Raw genomic sequence first — 20,161 nt, 5'->3', positions numbered from 1 at the left:
CGCTCTACGACCAAAGCCGTGTGGCACGTGTTCGTTCCTTCAAGGGCGACTGCACGCCCGGCATACCTGCTCCGCGTCTCTGTTCACTGCACGTTTGCGCCGTTCGAATGACGCGTTTCGATTTCCCCCGGGTCCCATTCGATAGCAGTGCATCAAAGCCTGTGCCCGTGGTGTCTTCTAATGGGTTTTAGATTCAACTTTTATATTATTATGTAAATAGGAGAGTCTTTGATGTAGTATCAGCGCGGTGATCGCGGGGGCTTGGAGGCCCTTATCATGAAGACGCCGGGGGAAACGGAAAAAAATGTCGCACCTGAAAGTTAATTAAAAAGCCATAAAGTAGCTGCTGCTACTCTGTCTTGTTTGTTTGTCTGTCGGTCTGTCTCTTCCTTCCTCCTCCTCCTCCTTCCTGCAGCCAGAGGATGAATGGTTTCATTACAGTGACAAGTTCCGAGGCGGTCTCTCACTTTCTTCTCTTGGCTCTCCTTATTGCGAAACCATTTACATGCCATGAGGAAAAGAGTTTGTGCCGAGGCTTGATGAAAAGGCACTGGAATTTAAGGCTTTTAATTTGTAAACCGTTCATTATTCTCGGAGGCATCGAGAGGCAAACTAACTTATCCGTCCTCTCGCAGCTCCCAGAATGTCTCCCCTGCCTGGGCATAAAACTTTCCCTCCTCTTCTCTTTTTCTCTTTGAATGACTCGCTCCGTCCAGAAAATAAAGTGGCGTTTTGCTCTCCATCGTGTCCCGCCGTTTGGAAGGAAAGAGGGCTAACTTCAGCCATCATAAGGAAGATTAAATACAGAGAGCAAAGGGAAATGAGAAAGTAAAGAGGCTTATGAATTAATGACGGGAGTTATTAGTGCTGTAATTAGATTTCAGGAATGGGCAGCGCTGCATGGGATGTAGCGAGGCGACTGCCTTGCTTGACTTCTTATCATTCACTGGATATCCTGTAAGTGTCCTGTAAGGACGGCCGAGGTGGAAAATTGAGCTCACCCATGCCTGCGTGATAATACAAGTCAGCTTGGTCGCCCGTAGCGCCCGAGATGAGCGTGCAGAAAAGTCGAGACCGAGGTTACCGCCTCCGCTGGCACGAACACCTCCACCGCCGGAGAACTTAACCTCAGCAACCCGCACTGTGTACCATTTAATTTTGTGCCACATCAAAGTCACGGTGAAGAGAGAGAGAATGAGAGAGAGAGAGAGAGAGAGGAACGTGCAATGTTTTAATTGCCCCTTTTTTGCTCATTGTTGTTGCAAAAAATGAATTATACCAACAATTCTGGCATCAAGTACCTTATTAAGCTATTATGTGTTATCCATTAAAGCCCACACTTTCACAGACATTCAGAGGGAAAACAACATTATCTGAGTGCGATTAGGTGCTCCAGCCTCACAGGGGGAAATTAATTTTGCCGAACAACTTGCCCTCTCCTTTGCCTTCCATCATTAACCCTGTTATTGCTGGTTCGAGACGAGTTATCTGCTTGGCAACGTTACCACAGGAGTCTGGCACACAGCGGTCTCTCCTTCATATTTATCGTTACATACTTGTGAATGTTGAATGTAGCATTGATTTTTCGAGCTTCTCAGTGGAAGTTGCTGCGGTTCAGACTGCAACAAGAAACATCAGTTTCACCTGCATCCGTAGTTAGTCTGATTAAAGGCGGGCAACGGATGCTTAGCATATTGCGTTTGTGACCCAGAGACAGTTTCATCTGCATCCGGAGTTGATTTGAATGGAAGTTTGATAAAGGATGTAGAAAAGTCTGGTTGGGTGGAAAGAGCATTGGATATTAGGTTTCTGGAACCAGATATCAGCTTCACCCTCATCCAATGTTTACAATACTGAATGTAACATGAATAGTCTAGAAGAAATCGGATAGTTTGTTGGTACGGACTATATCAACATGCTGACCCCAAACACTTTAGCTTCACCTGGATCCAAGATTTATGTTGGAGAAACATTGATCAGTATAAAAAAAAAAAGAAAAAAGACCAGCATCAGTGTCGCATATGAACTTAACCTCACCATCAAATGTTAAGCACAGTGCCTCGTACCGATTGATTTCTATCCTCTGAGGTTTTGGCTTGGACTGCATCAGGTCTCATTATGAGTGGATGTCACGAACTGCATTGCAATGCATACAAAAGCTCAGTCCGGCTCTCCGTCTCTCAATATTTATACAGCAAATGTGTATTATTTGTTGCACTTTCCTGCAGCTTCTTTTCCACATCATTTTGGGCAATGAGCTCCCTGAAGAGTCGTGACTCTCAATGCCAGAGCAGTCTACCGATGCCCTCCATTTATCAAAGTCTTTTGTTGTTGTGGCGTCAGCATCCTTCTGATGGCTGCATTGCTTTTGTTCTGTCTTTTGGGGATTGATTGTCTTTGATCTAGACTGCTAACTTTAATCCAGTTTCAACGGCACAGGCCAGACACATGATTGAGGCTCTCTCTCTCTCTCTGCACCCCGAAGAACATCCACCTGGTGGCTCGCTGGCTGGGCACGCTGGAGAAGCTGCTGGAGCAGCACGCCGAGGGCAGCCACGAGAACTTCCGGGTGTTCGTCAGCGCCGAGCCGTCATCCACCCGCGAGGGCCACATCATCCCCCAGGGCATCCTGGAGAACTCCATCAAGATCACCAACGAGCCGCCCACCGGCATGCACGCCAACCTGCACAAGGCCCTGGACAACTTCAACCAGGTAACAAAACTTCAGCAGAACGACTGGTGGGTCCAGTATATTAGTGAGCAGTTCATTCAACAAGGACAGGCATGACAACAACCAGGTCTTTATAGTGAAGGACTTCTTGCGAATGCACCTGGGATTTAGAATCAAATGCACAAGAAACTGATCATTCGTGGGTAGTTATTAGTCTTAGGCTATACAGTTATGCTGGACATTGGTCTAAAGTCGTTACTGGTGATGGTGTGGAGACAACAACACAGGGATAAATGACAGCTGGTTCATTGATGAACAACTGTTGTGACCAAATGTAATTGATTGATTACAAAAGACAATCATTTCAGAAGAGGTTTGTATTTATTGCAAATCATTACCACAATACTCAGTATTGCAAATCAAATGTGCACCTGATATTGTCCAGCCCTCGTACTAATTAGTATTTCATCTAAGTTTGATATAGTTTTTCTTTTATGAGTCCACTTTGACACAAGGTTTTCAAGAGAAAACGCACACTTTTGCTGTGTTTTGGAACAGTAAATGGAGCCACTGAAAATACAACTTTTTGAACACAGCTCCCAGTGTTAAACGCAACTTTTGGGAAACGCTCCACCTCCATGGAAACGGGATAAAGCGCAACGTCTTCAAAACACTCTTGCTCTATCTCCATTGATTTAAAAAAATTAACATAATAAATGGAAATACCAGTCCTGATTTACAATCATTTCCTCTGATGTTGTTTTTTTTAGCAGGAATTAGATTTTGCTAATGCTGCCAAAAAGTTTTTTAAATAACTGCAAAAAACTCACTACTGTCACCTAACGCACAAAAGATGAATTACTTTAATATTATTTACTGCACCTTTGAAGTTTTCCTAATCTTTAATGAATAGTTGTCCTCTACATTATGTTTTACATTTAATTAGTTTCTTCTCTCTTGAAATCGTTATTGAGCTTTGAGTATTTCATTTACGCGTCATCGTTGATGTTTCAGTGGAAGGTTCAGGTCACTGTGAAGGTCTGAGAGGCAGTTTGGCTTTAAAAGCTCAGTTGACCTTTCTGCGCGACCTCTCATCTTTCCAAAACGTGCTACTTCCAACTCAAAGCTCTTCTTTTTCCCCCCATCCGGTCTGATTGACAGCTTATCGGACACGCGCCAGATTTCTCATCATGTTACCAATTTGCTAAACTATTGCGGCTGACAGATGGTGGAGTCCCCTCTCGCCGACCCTGGAATTGCCTCCGACCGCTGAAGGACGCGCGCGAGCCAACGTCGGAAGTTTGTGCGCTTCCCTCCCGAGGGGAGGCGGCGGTGTTACACGAGGGGCTGAAATCGCACCAAAATCAATTTTCTGCTGTTTGTGTTTGCAATCGAAGGACGGACAGACAATATCATGCAGCCAGCCCCCGCGTTGGGAGCGCTTACAGTCGGCCTCTCTGATGCCTTCCCCCTTTTACCTTATCAGCTCTCTTTCTCTATCCAAGCCTCGCCATTACCTCGCCGCTTTGCTGCCAATGCATCTTCTCCCACGCCATTACCTTCCTGGTCCATTTCCACCATTCTTACTTTGCTGATGTCTATCTGCCTGATAAGTGCGAGACGTGCTCGGAGCCCTTCTGCAGCGCCCCGGAGGAGGTCCGCTGAGGTGACGGTCTGGGGAATATTCCACTCGTGTGTGCTCAGTGAAAGCTAATCAATGCTAGGCTAACTCTCTGTAATAGCCCACCCGCGGAGCTTAAGCCGGAATTAAGCCGCAGAAATGACAGTCTCTTCCCTCTTGATCTTTCCACCGGCAGATGCTTACAGCTATTTGCTTTCACGGAAGACACTGCAAGATGGAGTCCTAGTGGGCTGAAAGAGCCCCCGCTGCAGCTTGGCTGAGCCGGCTCTCCAATAAAACCGTGAAATAAACTGCTCACCTGTTTTCTAAACTTAGTAAGACTCTTTGTGGGACTTTCTAGGTTTAAGTCTTAGGAAAAGTACTGCATTGAGAGAATAAGCAAGCAACTGCCTCATGGCGTTAGCAGTATTTATAGTTGAGAGTGTAGGGAGTTAAGGACTGAAGAAAACCTTCTTAAGAGTCTTTTTAGAATCAGCAGGTTTCGTCCACATGCGTTTGGCTTCACCTCAATGTTTTTCTTCATCAGAGGTCAGAGTCCAAAGGCTTTCTCAGAAAGAGTCTGGCTGAGTTTTAAAGAAAAGAAGGCTGGAATCCATTCGATTGAAATGTAATACTTAGAAATGAATTGGATGTTTTTTGACTTCAATGCCATACACCAAAGGGACATAAATTGGCACATAGCTTCGCTAACTACTTTGATAGATACTCAGTTTACTCGATTTCTACTGAACTGAGAATTTAGCCACGCAACAATTGTTACCTGGCTACAATGAATTTCAATTCAATTTATTGTATTTCTATTGCACCAAAATATGACAAAGTCATTTCAAGGCACTTTTACAGAGAAAAACCAACAATTCCACACGAACAAGCAGAGAAGACGGCGGAAAGGAAAAACTTGCAGCACCAGAGTCAGAGGTGGAGAATTTCCAAACATTCAGCCTACTAATAGGAATCAAATGAAACTTCATGAAAATGTACTCATTTTCAAGATAACCTAAATGTAATCAAATATTATATACATTGCTTTTAAAAATTCTCCGAGGTCACATGACTACAATTAAAAAAAAAGAAAAACATCCTCAAAAATGCTCAATTCAATGCACGTGGGATGATTTTGATTCCTTTCTAAAAAGTACAGGTTCCCTTGTTTGTGAAGAGAAATAGGGGAAAAAAATGGGATTGGTGGTAAATGCTGAATGAATGTGTTTAAAGGTGTATCATAAAAACTTTGATTTACATGAAGTAATGGAGAAAATGTTAACTTCGTCATCCATTTTGTGCATTTTTAGAGAAATGGTGACCCAATAAGGTATATCTGAGTGTATGATGATCAAAAATAAGTAGAGAAACACCTTGGATACTGAATAAATTCTGTTTTAATACTATTTTTAATGCTTCAATCGCGAACCCAAAGGTTTCTTCTGATGACAGTTTTCATTATTTACAGAATCATTCTGTATTAAAGCCTGCGTTCCAACCAGGTGGACTCATTAGCAAATACACGAAGGAGAGATGCTCCAGCACACCAACATTACCAACACTCCCTAATGTCTGCTAACATTATATTAATTTCTTAAATTATCTAACATTTGTTTGTGAATGGATTGGCTAGCCACCTCCTTTTAAAACCAATCTCATAAGATGTCAAATCTCCCATCTATTTAATCCTCATTGGTCACGGACGCAGACGTCATACGTGTGTGTTTGCGTGCACGCGGGTCCGAATACCCGACTGCATGTCGCTTTTCCTCCAGTCCACGGGTCATAAACAGTGAGGCTCGACTTCTCTTTCAGCTGTGTTGAGCAGGGGAGCAGCGTGCAGAATATTAACTAAACCTCACTGACTGTGTGTGTGTTTGGTTTGTGTGTGTGACGGAGTCAGCTCCCCCGGGCTCTGCAGTGAGCGGGTGGGGGGGGGGGGGGGGGTGCTTCACTACAACACTCACCACGACATTCCATGGAATAAAGAGAACAGAGCCCTCCCATTTCCATAAGAATTACTGCTGTGCTTATTTAACTGTCTCTCCCTCATGAAATCACATTACTGTATACGTCTATATATAAATATATATAGAGAGATTTATTTTTTTTTTTTCTTTAATTCGCCTGTCGGGAATAATGAGCTCGCGCAACGGTCGGAGCCCAAAAGCACCTGACAAGTTGTGACAATTAAAAAGGAATCTCATCTCCCGGTCTATTGCCATCTAGTCATCTCATTGTCTGTCCGTTAGCGTGACGCACCGCTGGGGACCCGCCAAAATAATACGTATCACCGGGGCCACCTGCCACTGCTTCTTACCTGCAACGCGCTGACGTGGTCGTGCTTATAAGAGCAGCCACGCACTTCAGGACTGAGTTTCTCACAAGCCCAAGTTAGGAGCATGTCTGTAGAGGACGGCAGCATAAAAAAACCTCACGTCACATTTATAATACTTCTGTGGTCAAATATATTCCTCTCATTAAAGTGTCACATGACACAGAGCATAAATGTCAATAATTGTGCGAGGAAGCTATTTTAGATTGTCAAGATCCTCAAGCAGCATTACATCAAGAATTACTTCTTTAAACAGGAATACATCTGAAAAACATTGTCTGTGAACACTAGTGTCTTGTAGCATTTATGAAACTAGCATCTCTCAAAACTTCTGCAAATCACATCTCAGCTTTCCCCAAAACCACTGTCTGATAACAGCCATTGTCTGTTTGCAACTGTGAAAATGAGTTTAGTAAATCTCCTGCACACCACTGTCGGTTCACACTTCTAAAAATTGCTATCCTTGAACACTTCTGAAAACCATTGTCAATGAGCACCTCAGCCTGGGAACGCTTATGAAAACTGCGTCTGCGAGAACTTCCATAAACCACTGACTGCTCTCGTTTCTGGAATCCATTGTCTGTGAACACTGACAGAATTTCTTAAATCCATTTTTTAATTACATTTACGAAAACCCGTCGTCAGCAAACCTGGAATCATTGTCTGTGAGCATTTTTGAGCACATTTGGTTATTAACACCTCTAAAAGAGCCATCTGGGAACGCTGCTGAAAACCATCAGCTGTGGACAGTCCATCACTTCATAGACAGATGGGAGACAGAAAGCCATCCATGCAGAGTGGAAAGCAGACGTGATTGAGATGCCGACATTTTGATGTCCTTTCTGAGACGGATCTCATTTAGGATGGAGAGAAGTAGAATTGGGTTCTGTGATCATATAAATCTAAACGTGAAACTCTTGTTGGGAACTTGGAATTTCAGGAGAGGGACCATCTCCTCATAGTTTTGCAGCTACATGCTTATGCTGCCATCCAGACCCTGTTGGTTTGGTTATTTTGAGCGAGATAAAGTCGAACTGCGTTCTGCACATATCCCAACATAACTCCAAAATGCGTTCTGCATGACAACATGTTAAGGCGAGGAAAAATAATCTATATCTGTCTATTATTCGGCAAAGGTGGATTAATACAATAGAGATAATAACTAGTTTTCTTTGCGCCATATGGAGTTCAATCAAAGGTGTAAATGAGAGGTACATCATTTATTGTGTCTCTATTTACAAGTAAAACTTTTTTTATCCAATTTTGTGTCGCACACTTTCTGTTCCTCTCTCTCTAGGACACGCTGGAAATGTGTGCAAGGGAGAACGAGTTTAAAAGCATCCTCTTCTCCTTGTGTTATTTCCACGCCGTGGTGGCCGAGCGGAGGAAGTTCGGACCTCAGGGCTGGAACAGATCGTACCCCTTTAACACGGGAGACCTCACCATCTCCATCAACGTCCTCTACAACTACCTGGAGGCCAATCCGAAGGTATTGCTTCCCTTTTGTCCCTTTTGTTCCCCTTCAACGGATTACAAAGCCCCCGGTTTGTTACCTTAATTGGAAACCTTAACACGTGTGACCCGGGCCCAACTCCACCGTCTGGCAACGCAACACCCCCCTCGCTCTGTAATCTCCTAGGTGCCGTACGACGACCTGCGCTACCTGTTCGGCGAAATAATGTACGGGGGTCACATCACCGACGACTGGGACCGCCGCCTGTGTCGGACCTACCTGGAGGAGTTCATCAAGCCCGAGATGATGGAGGGGGAGCTGTATCTGGCGCCCGGCTTCCCCCTGCCTGGAAACACGGACTACAACGGCTACCACCAGGTGGGCTTTGCATTAAGTCAGTTGAAGTGGCAAAAGAACAAAAAAGATAACTCAATTACAGGTCACAAAACAAGAAGAACACAAGACTACATCCCTCTAGGGGTCCTCATGGGGGCGTCTTCGCATGGTGCCCGGTAAACGAACAGTCGTCTAATGGGACTACAATAGAAATGCTATAATTAAAAAGTTTTCACCTTCATTATTCCCCATGTGCACTGTGGACTGGTTCAATTTAATGCTAAATCAATAACAATAAAGCTCTTCCCATATGGGTCCCTGGGACATAACAGATTGTACTTTGAGTTATATAAATATTTCTGTGAGGTGGAGCTGCTCTGTGGGTGGAATAACTTCTCCTGGAAGTTCAACTATGATGCGAGACTGCCAAATGGCCAAACTTCAGAGTCACAACAAGAGTCTGAGACTAGAAATACTCGCGCACACACACACTCGCGCCGCAAATATTCAATGGATAAATTGTTCTGCGGCGCTGACAGCCATGTGCAAATCACACATCTTGTTCCGTTGTGAAGTTTACAGAAGGCCTGCAAGTAAAGGACAATCAGTTTTCTTAAAAAGGAAAAATGTCGCAATCAGTGCAATCTGTTGAGTCGGTCCTCAGCCCCAAGTTAGAGCTGCTCTGGAACTACAAAAGTCTCAGTCAAATGTAATTTTTTTTTTTTGACCAGAAGTGTTATTGGGGCAGCTGCTCTCATTGGTCGGTGAACAGCTTGCTTTGGCAGCTCCACCGCCATTGGTGAACATGGGACTGAGCGTAAAATCTTAAAGAGCGCCGGCAGCCCTGCAGATGTCCTCTATCATGTATTTTAATGTAAGCCCACAGATTTACAGTAATGTTGAAGTAGGAGTCTGAGTTACAATCGAGAAACTTGTCTTTCTTGGTGTGGTGTTTTTGTTTTTTTAATTTATGTGTCAATCAGGTCACCGATCCATCGTTTTCACTTTCTTCACTGATTGCAAGACGTCTGCAGCCAGAATGTCCAGATTTTCAGTGGAATTTCATTTCTTTCTGTCCCTCCAGGGTTTCCTCTGTCATTAGCTGTCTTTATTGCCTAAACTTGCTCATTGGCAACGTTCATAATGTGCTGTTCTTCTCTAATTCATCGGCTCTGGTGTTGAGAAGCATGGCACTTCACAGTCTCCGGCTGTCTGTGTCATCAAACCCACTTTTCCCCATTCCTTTATCTTCATCTCATTCTGCCTCTGATGCTCACATAGGTTCAATTATTAACCAGTCAGGTTTTGGTGATCACATGTCAGGACACTTCAATTCTCCTTTGTCTTTTTCTGAGAATACTGTGTCCAAAAAAAAAAAAAAAAGACTTGACTCATTTTCTTTTATCACATTGCTTCATGGTTGTCTCCACATTGTATTTCATGTCTCTACAGACTCTAAAGAGCCATAAAGCTGCTGACTCACTGTCCTCCATTCGCAGTAAACGTCTGCACACGAACCAAGTCGCGTTGCAACATGTTAGCTACATTGTTTTCAGAGCTTTCAAAAATGTTGCCGCGGAAATGTAAAACTTGTCTGGAACAAAAACGATGTGTTTTCACTTGAAACGTCACTTTAATAAAGGACATAATTAGTTTTTTTTTTTTTAAAGGACATTTCGATCTTGACCCTGTCAGTGCTGCACAGTGGACTAGCGCCCTTTTATTGGAGAGTAACACAGAGGAAATTCTCGAAAGCAAGAGTTAATAACACTTTTGCAAATTAATACTGTGTTTCCACAGTCAAGAAAATGAACTTGAAAGCTCAACGGCACTTCGCTTTTCTGTTTTTACCCAATTTGCATTGATTAACATAAATATTGGATGATTCTGCAAAAGCGGCGTCGCTTTCCGTGCCTCTCTCCTTTTTTTCCCGCCGGTGTGTACTTTCACACACTCACCGCTCCAAACTCTACGCCCTCAATCTATGCTCTCCTGCATGAAGGGCCTGCTACACCCTGCAAATGTGCGAAAGCTTCAGTATGGACATAAATCTCTTGATCGCCCCAGGAAACCCAGCTAAATCACTACGTCAGCACACATCCAGAATGCCCAAATCCATAAATTTTGCTTTCCCACTCCCCTGGTGCGACCAGACTGAGATCAAACCCAGGGAGGTTCTTGCTGAGCCGCCATTCCAAATGTTCGGAATAAACACACTGTGTGCTGAACAGCAGCCCATCTCCTGTGTGATCACCATGAATAATGTTGACATGAATGGGACGACGCCAGACTTTTAGCTTTCAGAGCTTCTCGGATCCGGCTCGTGACAGCTGCAGGCATTATCGGGGTGCCGCTTCACCTCAATCCACCCCGCGATTTATCGCAAAACCTTGGCTGACGGGCCGTAATCAGCTCCGAGGTCGCTTCGTGTGCAGACGTTTCACATCTCGCGAAATGAATTAAAAAGCGAGGCCAAGCATAGAGTGGTCAACTCAATTTGGATTTCTATTAACTCGCTCCGTGACTGCGGGAATCAGCCTCACTAGTGCCTCTTCTGAGAAGCTGACAACACCGCCGGCCAACATTTATGTGAGTAATAGTCATCAGCCAGCAACCCCCCCACACACACACATACTATCGTCAGTGAGTTCCCCAGAGCAGGAGGAGGGGTTTGGAGTGTGTTAAATTTTCCTGCAGTCCAGGTTCCTCGATACCCCCCCAGCCTGTCGCAGTGACTCTGGTGGGAAGAATCTTGGTGTTTTTCTTTTTTCGGTTGGCCCATCATGGCGGAGCCAGGCCGAGGGGCCAAGCTGTTGAGATTTGGCTATAGAGGCGGGAGCTTTTAAAGACCTGCGGGGTCCCTGGGGTTCTGTTAGGCCACTACAACCATCTGGAGCAAACTTGCACGGTGTTTTGGAGGAGAAGCGGCAGTGGAAGGAACACAGTGACTCAGCAGTTTTTTCCCTCTCTCTTTCAACAATATACGGGCGTGTGAGCAATCACTGAAAGTTGGCCCAAAAGTACTGAGCAGATCAAACAAGCCGACTACAAAGTGTTTCTGTATTAAAGGCCAGTATATTTTCTATCAGAACTTTCATCAGAACATTATGATTAGAAGAACTTTCTTATTTAATGTAAGTGCCCCACAAAAAGCAGCCTTTCCCAATTGAGCTTCCACTTTCATCTGCACTAACTTAAAAGCATATTGATATTCATTATGGACCAGCAGATGGAAAATGCCACATTTCCTTCTCTCGAGTTCTGGTCATTAGCAGTCTGTCAATTGATCCAGAGTGTTTGAATCTCACCCAGGGAACATCTCGTCATTTATGCACTTCCATTCTTGTCCTTTGTCAGCAGAACTTGAGAAGAAACACCTGAATGATGGCGCGGAATGAAGACGCAGCTTTTAATTCAGGAAGTAATTAGTGGGGCCGTTTTGTGCGTCATTAATTGGAATGAATCAAGGTTGATGTTGAAATGTCTGTTCATAAACGTGGAGATGAACACCTTTCTCAGAAACTGTTCCTCGAGATGATCCTGAACCTTGAGACCAACTTCAAATGAGAAATAAAAGTAGTATGGACTTCAGTCGGCCATAACAATATGTCGATATTGTTGGTGCCAAAGTGTTGCTCGCCCATCAAGCCATGAACTCCACAAGACTTGGAAAGGCACCCTGTCTTTTCAGGTACAAAAACATCGGATGCAGACTTCTCTTGTCCCGTTTATACCACTTTATCAAGTGAAAACCCAAAACTTTTGTTGCGTTTTGGGTGTCTGTTTAAATGCAATGGCGCTCAAAGCCACTGAAAACCCAACTTTTTGAAAATTGCTCCCAAAATGGAATTTTTTAAAGGCACTCCTTCCCCGTGTAAATTTGAGGAAACGCCACATTTTTTTCAAACTCCAACCATTTTCCAACCAGTTTACAACCATTGGGAGTCAAGATTCCCCTACAATCCACGACCCAGTCGTCCAAACGGCGCTCGGAATCGCCCAGTACCTTACAACTCCTCATTTGTCTTGCTTCCAACCACCTCAATAAGTCACTGTTCACTTGCTGCCTCTGTCCCACACCCTGACAGGTGCTATTGAGGTGAGATGATCACTGCAAGTCCCTTCAGCTGTCAGTGGCTTGACTGATGAGTGTTGATTGTCGGTCTCGAGCCAAATCTGGCCAAATGGTGAGACTTGAACTAATGAGCAGGAGGTTCTCTGTAACCAGTCAATCAAGGCTATTTTCTACATCGGTTAAATAAGACATTTGGTTTATAGTCTGATCAAAAGTAAAGACACATTATAGCCACCTGATTAGAATATGTCATTTTTTCCTTTGACGTTACCGACTGACAGCAAATTTCACTCTGTGATTTGGAGAGCTGGGTCTTTGTCTAGATGGCCTGATCTTTTCTCGAGAGATTGGGTTGAAATATTCAGTTTTACAAGTTTTAAGCAGCACACTGACATACGGTCTCCCTCTCCAGTACATTGACGACACCCTGCCTGCTGAGTCGCCGTACCTGTACGGCCTTCACCCAAACGCTGAGATCGGCTTCCTCACGCAAACCTCAGAGACGCTTTTCCGCACGGTGCTGGAGATGCAGCCCCGGGATGGAGGAGGCGGCGAGGGAGGCGGGGCAACTCGAGAGGAGAAGGTAAAGATGATGGCCATTAAAAGGTGAATGAGGAGCGAGAAACAGATCTGTGATTGGCTGAGCTGCTCTTCTTTTGGATTGTTGCTTTTGAGTCAAAATGGACTATATTTGTAAATAAGATGTGGAGTGCTGAGGGCCCTCAGATCCAGATTTAGCTTGATATGTTTTATTGTACCCATTTGGAACATCAAAACACCAAATAGATAATAAAATGGCCGATATACAAATATACAACACAGCAAATGGCGAAACTTACTGAAAAAACAACCACAAAAGAGTCAAATCTGTAAAAATGATTTGAGCTTTTAAACCAGTTTAAACCAGTAAAAAAGGAAAAGATCACTGGAATACACCGCTGGTCGGGGGAACTGCTATCGAGGGCGTGTCAGTTAGAATCAGTTTCTTCTTCAGAGAAATTTTGGACCGTTTACAATTTAAACCAAGCGTGATGTGCAGGATGTAACGATTAAAGTGCTAAAAATGTGTTTAGTATCAGTTTAATGAACCCAAAACCCAAAGACAAGGAGCTGATGATCGTGATCAGAGAACTCGGCACCCAGCAATTCTTTTACAGTCTTGCATGAAACACAGCTTGCACTCATTCATCAGGAACACAAAATCCTGGAAGTTGCAATTTTCTGTTGATTCATCAAGTGAGTAATAGTCTAATAATTTCAGCGCCAACGTGCCTTTTTTCCCCCCTTTTTTTTCCTGCCTGAGTTAAACATGTGGGATCGATGCGACGCGAGCACTCATGGAAAGGCTTGAACTGATTTCAATCAAATGGTGTGTGTGTGTGTGTGTTTTAATGTTTCAGGATCAGATTCAGTTTTATTTCTTTTTACTGAGAAAAAAAAAAACACAGACAGCTTTTAATTTGAGCTGCCTCAGGAGTTCATACAGAAGGAAACTCGAGCAGGAAGTCTTGACAACACGTCTCATGGCTGGGGAACGATCCATCACTTTTCATTGGATTCATTTGCTTGGTTAGACTCAAACTGCTCCCCTCACATCGCCACTTTGTCAGGCATTCTACATCCGAAGGCCACGTTGTCACAACTGGGGATCGACAGTGCTTATATCTACACGTATGTACAGCTCGACTCCGCTTCCGCCCCGACGCTCCAAGGTTAAACTACGATATGATTACACACAGTGACAGTTCGGCTGTTTCAGCTCTCCACCGAAGCGTCTGAATCAAATCCTGAGCGTCTTTTTCTTTTTCTTTCTGATGACGTCTTTTTGACTGTTTTGAAAAGAAAAAAAGGGGGCTCGTGCTGCTCATTCAGGGTATCTCTTCATTAAAGTAATGCAAAAGTCAGTTTGCTTTTTTAGTAGAGTCAATTTTTATGATCGGATCATTTCGGGCCCATTTACACATCGTTTCCAAGTGAAACGCAAAACTTCCATTGTGTTTTTGGGGGTTTGTGTATACGGTGGCACAGAAGGACAGATGCCACAACACAACAGTAAAAAGCCACAACACAAATGCAAAAGCTGTTGCATTGTGGCGTTGGCGCCTTCTGGGCCACCGTATCGTCACGCGACAACAATGCTCGGGGCCACTGAAAACACAACTTTTTGTAAGACGGCTCCCAAGGTGGAGCTTAAAGTCTGCTGTCTTCTTCACTGGGAGAGTGAGACATTTCACAGATGTCCCAGATTCAAAACAACACCAGCGATGCACCAAAGTGTTGGTTCGCACATTCTCGAGGACAAGCGTCGGGAACATTTATGACCGAAAGAGGCGTTTTCCCCTCTGTGGCTTACACATGAATTTACTCTGGCAGCCCCTGGAGGGGGAATTGAAAACGGAAAACATGAAATCTACATCAGGATGGGATGTTTTCATTGTGGAGAGTCGCGTCTTCGTACACGTTCGGTGCCTCAGAGCTGAATCACAAAGGCGATAAACTGCTAAATGTATCATGACGACAGGTGACGTTTCCTCGTCGCTCTGGCAACACTGAATTAAAAATGTATTTCCGACCAACTGTTTGGGGCCTCTGACGGCACCGTGATGTCTTTTTCTGGTGAGTTATATTGTTGCTGTACCATCAGGAACCTAATTCCTTCATGGTATGCTTCCTGTAATGATTGATGAAATGGCTTTATAGACCAGGCTCCATTTTGAGAGCATTCTGACCTTTCTTTGGCTTCACAAAAGTCCTAATCTGCATTTAAGGGACCCACAGTGGTGACCTGTCTGCTGTGGGATTCAAATCTACAAACTTTCTATCCCAATTCCATTTCTCTGACCTCTAGACCACCACTGCCCTCAAATAAAACAGATCTCTACAAACGTAGAAGCCTGAATCCTTAAATGATCACTGCAGAGGCAAGTGTAGATCTCAAAATGTAGTCACTGTTAGCTTGCTTTGTTCTTTTAGATATTTCCTCTCTTTGCAAAGTGTTTTTAGGAAGTTACTAAAAGCAGGACTTTTCCCTTTAGGAAATTGCTTATCTTCATTTAACCCATTAAATCCATACTTAACCTTGACTATGTGAACCTGTGGAATTCCAATCTCAAGTCAGCTTCTCTTACGTCTTGGCCAGTGGTTCCTAACCTTTTTCTTGAGGGACCAAGATTTTGTCATTGTTAACCAAAGCAGCCCCTAAATTTTGAATTTTGCATTTTATTTTACTTAAGTAATCCATTTGTAATGTAACACTTAAATTTAGCCGTGTGGTCACAAAAATGAAATATATGCTGACTCGACTTGACGACTCCTGTTAATCTGTAGACTTATCTATATAATGAGAAAGTGTGTCTACGTTGTAGCTTCGGCCTTCACTTGTAGTTGTTTGAAGATGTGGGTGTTCTAGTAAATCTTTATTTTGTAAGAGTATTGTGTTAGGTTAGGATTGTGCATTATATTTGTTTTTTAACAGACTGACTGACGAGCGAATTTCAGTCACCGTCACCGTGAAAGTCTTTCTTCAGAGTTTTAGGGTTTATAAATATATGGTACATACCATCTGTGACCACTAGATGTCACTCTGTGACATCAGAAAGCTGCGACAATACCATTGAAAAACCACCGTTGTAACTTGCACTGACCGACAGAGCAAGAAAAATGTCACCGAAATGAAAACGCTATACAGCGAACAATACATTTTTTTTTTCCAATAAATTCTGGATAAATCCGTACAAAGACAAACGTCGGCAGTAACTTCTGCCACGGGGAGGTGAACCCCTCTAATCTGTCAGATCTTTCCAATAAAGCTCCTTCCTGAACACTGTTTTCTGACTCCACACTGCAGTCCTCTGGTGCCTCATGTTGTCGTCTTTCCCGTGTGCTTCCGCTGCTCAATGCATGATGATGTGTGACCTTTCCGCCTCAGAAGCCCGGATCCCCCTCGTCTCCACGGATGACGGCCTCACAGGGCTCCAGACGCTTTGTATTCACGGCGCTCAGCAGATGCCAGACCCCAGTCAGATATTTGAACAGAGAAATCCATAGATATGATGACCTCATATCCTTTGTACGGCACCTAATCCGTTGATTGATCGCTAATGCCGGGTGTCTTGGGAAAATGTTGACACAGACTTTAGCTTTCATCACTTACCCACCAAAATATGATGCGGGCATTGATTTTCTGGGGGGATTACTCCGTTATTGAAAACAAAGAGCTGGCATTGCAAAAATGTATCCCCATGAATATTTATGAACTGCTCTTTTTTCCAAACCGTAACAGTCTCTCAGCGAGACTGAGTTCATCTGGTGCGGATAACCTCAATCTCTCCACAGCGGTTTACTTAGACAAGGTTTCACTCCCATTTGATGTCTTTTTTTTTTTTTTTTTTTCAGTCTGATGTTAATAGAAAGTCACTCCGCACCTTCTTTTTATTCATTACCAGGTGCGCGCGGTGCTGGAGGAGATCGTGGAGAAGCTACCGGAGGAGTTCAACATGGCCGAGCTCCTGGGGAAGGCGGAGGAGAGGACCCCCTACCAGGTGGTGGCGCTGCAGGAGTGCGAGCGCATGAACCTGCTCACTCAGGAAATCCGACGCTCCCTCTGCGAGCTGAGCCTCGGACTCAAGGTCGAGACACTAATGATCGTTTACCTTCACTTCCTTTATAACGTGCTTTGATTTCAGATCAATTAAGTGATTGAGCCTCTTTGCATATCGATGTTTGGCATTTTGGGGGCAGACTGAGCCTCCGTTCACACGTTTTCAAGTAAAAACTAAACATTTGCCTTGCGTTTTGGGTGTCCGTATCCACTGAAAACGCTCCCCAAGTAGAGCTTTTTGAAAAGCTTTCAACTCCATTTCCATGGAAACGAGGGAAAAACTCAACTTTTTTGAAAACGCTGCTCCTGCGCATTCCCAAAACGGCCATGATAAATAGTTCTTCTGCACATGCTCAGTAGAGGGACAATAACAACAATGTTTCCTCCAGAGTGTCTTGACTCCCCGTCCACATTCTCCTGGGACTTGGTGGTTTTGTAGTTGAGTGTCGCCTGGAAAAGCAATCCAACTTGGTCGTCTGTACTGTGAGTGCTCGCCAGTGTTAATGTTCATTGCTGCAGATAGGTATACCACCTTGTAGTTCATCGCCTCTGCGTTGTGGACTCGCTGGTATCGATCTGGTGATCCTAAACTCACAACCTGTTGTTGTGGTGCAGGTGCAGCGTTGGCGCGAAAAGCCCAATTAAAGCAAAACAACCATACCTGGACTGAACTGTGGCTCGAATCCCACCACTAAACCCCGACTCATCCTCAACACGTGTGACTCACTCTGCATTGGCACTGACATCAACAGGCTGCTGTATTAGTATTCCTGCATAATTGAGCCTTTTTTTTTTTTCTTTTCTTCTCTTGCCTCTGCTGTTTGCCAGGAGCCCGGTCTTAGGGTGACTCAGAGCCGTGGCTCAGTGAGGAATGAGACGTCTGCGCTCCGTGTGTTGAGCCCGGCTGAGTCGCATGTTAAACAACGAGCGAAATGGAGAAGAACGTGTAAATGTGTTTGTCGGGAGTTATGAGGCTTCGATCTCCCCCCGCGCTGCTACACTCAATAAAGTGGCTGAGTGATTTAAAAGACATGAGGACTGTCGTTCCAGCAAATGGAATCATATTTTGTATTTATGGCGGAATGAACAGTGAGAATCAGGGTGGCGGGTCGCCTTGGAAGGACGGCGGAGGTCGATGGCGTCCTGGCGCGTCAAAATTGACAGATCAGGTTTGTCGTGGCGGACGTTGGAAGTTCAGATGTGGACCCATCTCCCAAACCATGTCATCCTCATAAAGAATTCTCATGACTGTCACATGAGGGTATCTCCACATCAGCAATCCGTCAACGCGCAGTATCTTAAGGTGAAGGACACCAGCGTTCTGCCTCGCACGCGGCCTCATTACTCTTCTCCTGCTGTCTTCGCTCAGCTATCTTACAGCATGTTTTCTTATCTGGCGCGATGCGCTTGTCCCCGCGGTTATGTATGCCGCCGCGTCTCCTGAGCGCTCGTTACTAGTCAGCACGGCGCGCCGAGGCAGGACGTGTCTCCGCCAAACAAACAGGAAGCGACACGGTGAACTCCCGGCGCCTCCCGCTAATCGAGATTCACAACCGGGCCGGCACGTCCGAACCCCAGGTAGCGTCTGAGAGCAGCGCTACAGGAAGAGACATCCGGACCCTCGGAAATACACGACTCATTTCTCCACACGTATTCAAAGCTGCAAGTGTGCAAAGTTTTAGGCAACAGTAGAAGGTTTGTATTCAAATGACTCTAATATTATGTTTACACTATTTCATTTTCTTTTTCTCTCTTTCGTCATATTTTAGATCAGGGGCAAAAAACAGAAGTCTTCAGTGGGCCAGACCGGTGAAATAGTGTCATAATAACTTTTAGATTTAGACTTTTAGACTTCTTTGTTGTGTTGCATAACATATGTTATGTTTAAACAAGTCTATATTTTCACAAAACCAAACAATTAGTAATGAAAACTGCTATGATTTCAATGTGAAGACAATTTTAATGATAGTTTTTGCTGCACAATACAGTGAAATTTCCCGAAGACTTTTCATAACCATTGTTTTTGGAAGAACGTATTCGAGGGAACCTTATGAGGATGCCAACAAGCAGAAATGTGGAGCATTCACAATTATAGATTCTAAAAACAAAAACTCCTCCCTATTGAGTGTCTTAACAGTTTGCACAATATTTGGCACCATTTCTGTTGAACTTTTTGAACTTGACCAGCATCAAATCGTCTTGACACAACCTTTGGGGAAACGGAAGTCTGAAACAGGAAACACTGTTGAGGTCTGTCGGTTCTGTTGTATTGTCTTTTTATTTGACCTTAATCAAATGGCTTGCATTCAATGGTGAGACAAGCGTCTTGCCCGAATAAACGATCTGGGCGTATTGCTCTGCCGGTCTGAAGGGGTACTCTGACTGGCGCATGCTTCAGTGTTGTACTTAAAAGTCACGTTATTTTCTGCTCAGTTTTTAGGCTGAACTGAGGATATTAACAAAACCTTCCCCATCGGCTGACTCGGCTGTCATCTCGCCTCTCAGGGAGAGCTGACCATGACCGGCGACATGGAGAACCTCCAGAACGCCATCTTCCTTGACGTGGTGCCGGACAGTTGGAACAAGCGAGCGTATCCCTCCATGTCCGGCCTGGCGCTCTGGTTCTCCGATCTTTTGGCCAGGATCAAGGAGTTGGAGGCGTGGTCTGCCGACTTCGTCTTACCCGCTGCAGTGTGGCTGGCCGGCTTCTTCAACCCCCAGTCCTTCCTCACAGCCATCATGCAGGCCATGGCTCGACGGTAAGAGTCACTTCACAGTAAATAGTTGTTCTGCACATAGTAGATGGACAATAACAATAATCGCGGCCTCCAGAGTGCCATGACTGCCTGTCCATATTCTCCTTGTACTTGGTGGTTTTCTAGTTGACAGTCACCATAACAACAATCCAACTTGGTCATCTTGTCTATATGAGTGTCCCTGTACTCGCCATTGTTATTGTTTGTGGCTTATTTTTACTTGTGCGCGTGTTTGTGCGGTTTCCTTATATAAACAAATAGCACCCACTAGTGGCCCGACAGGAAAACTACGTTTTTAACGTTTCTGCCAT

At 44.4% G+C, this 20,161-nt stretch overlaps 1 protein-coding gene across 2 annotated transcripts in view; it reads left to right on the top strand.

Moving 5' to 3' along the window:
- Nucleotides 1–20,161, top strand: part of dnah9 (dynein, axonemal, heavy chain 9) — a gene marked incomplete at both ends in the record, with an annotated part of 175,720 nt that overhangs the window by 152,038 nt on the left and 3,521 nt on the right. For both annotated transcript variants that reach the window (XM_080460910.1, XM_080460909.1), the window contains 6 exons: nt 2,486–2,713; nt 7,928–8,119; nt 8,270–8,461; nt 12,907–13,077; nt 16,940–17,122; nt 19,600–19,853. In XM_080460910.1, coding sequence (XP_080317036.1) covers nt 2,486–2,713; nt 7,928–8,119; nt 8,270–8,461; nt 12,907–13,077; nt 16,940–17,122; nt 19,600–19,853 — 1,220 coding nt within the window. The remainder of the gene's footprint in view (nt 1–2,485; nt 2,714–7,927; nt 8,120–8,269; nt 8,462–12,906; nt 13,078–16,939; nt 17,123–19,599; nt 19,854–20,161) is intronic.

Source organism: Lipophrys pholis (assembly GCF_963383615.2).
Source record: "Lipophrys pholis genome assembly, chromosome: 1".
Lineage (NCBI taxonomy): Eukaryota > Metazoa > Chordata > Actinopteri > Blenniiformes > Blenniidae > Lipophrys > Lipophrys pholis.
This window is presented reverse-complemented; position numbering and strand designations above follow the sequence as displayed.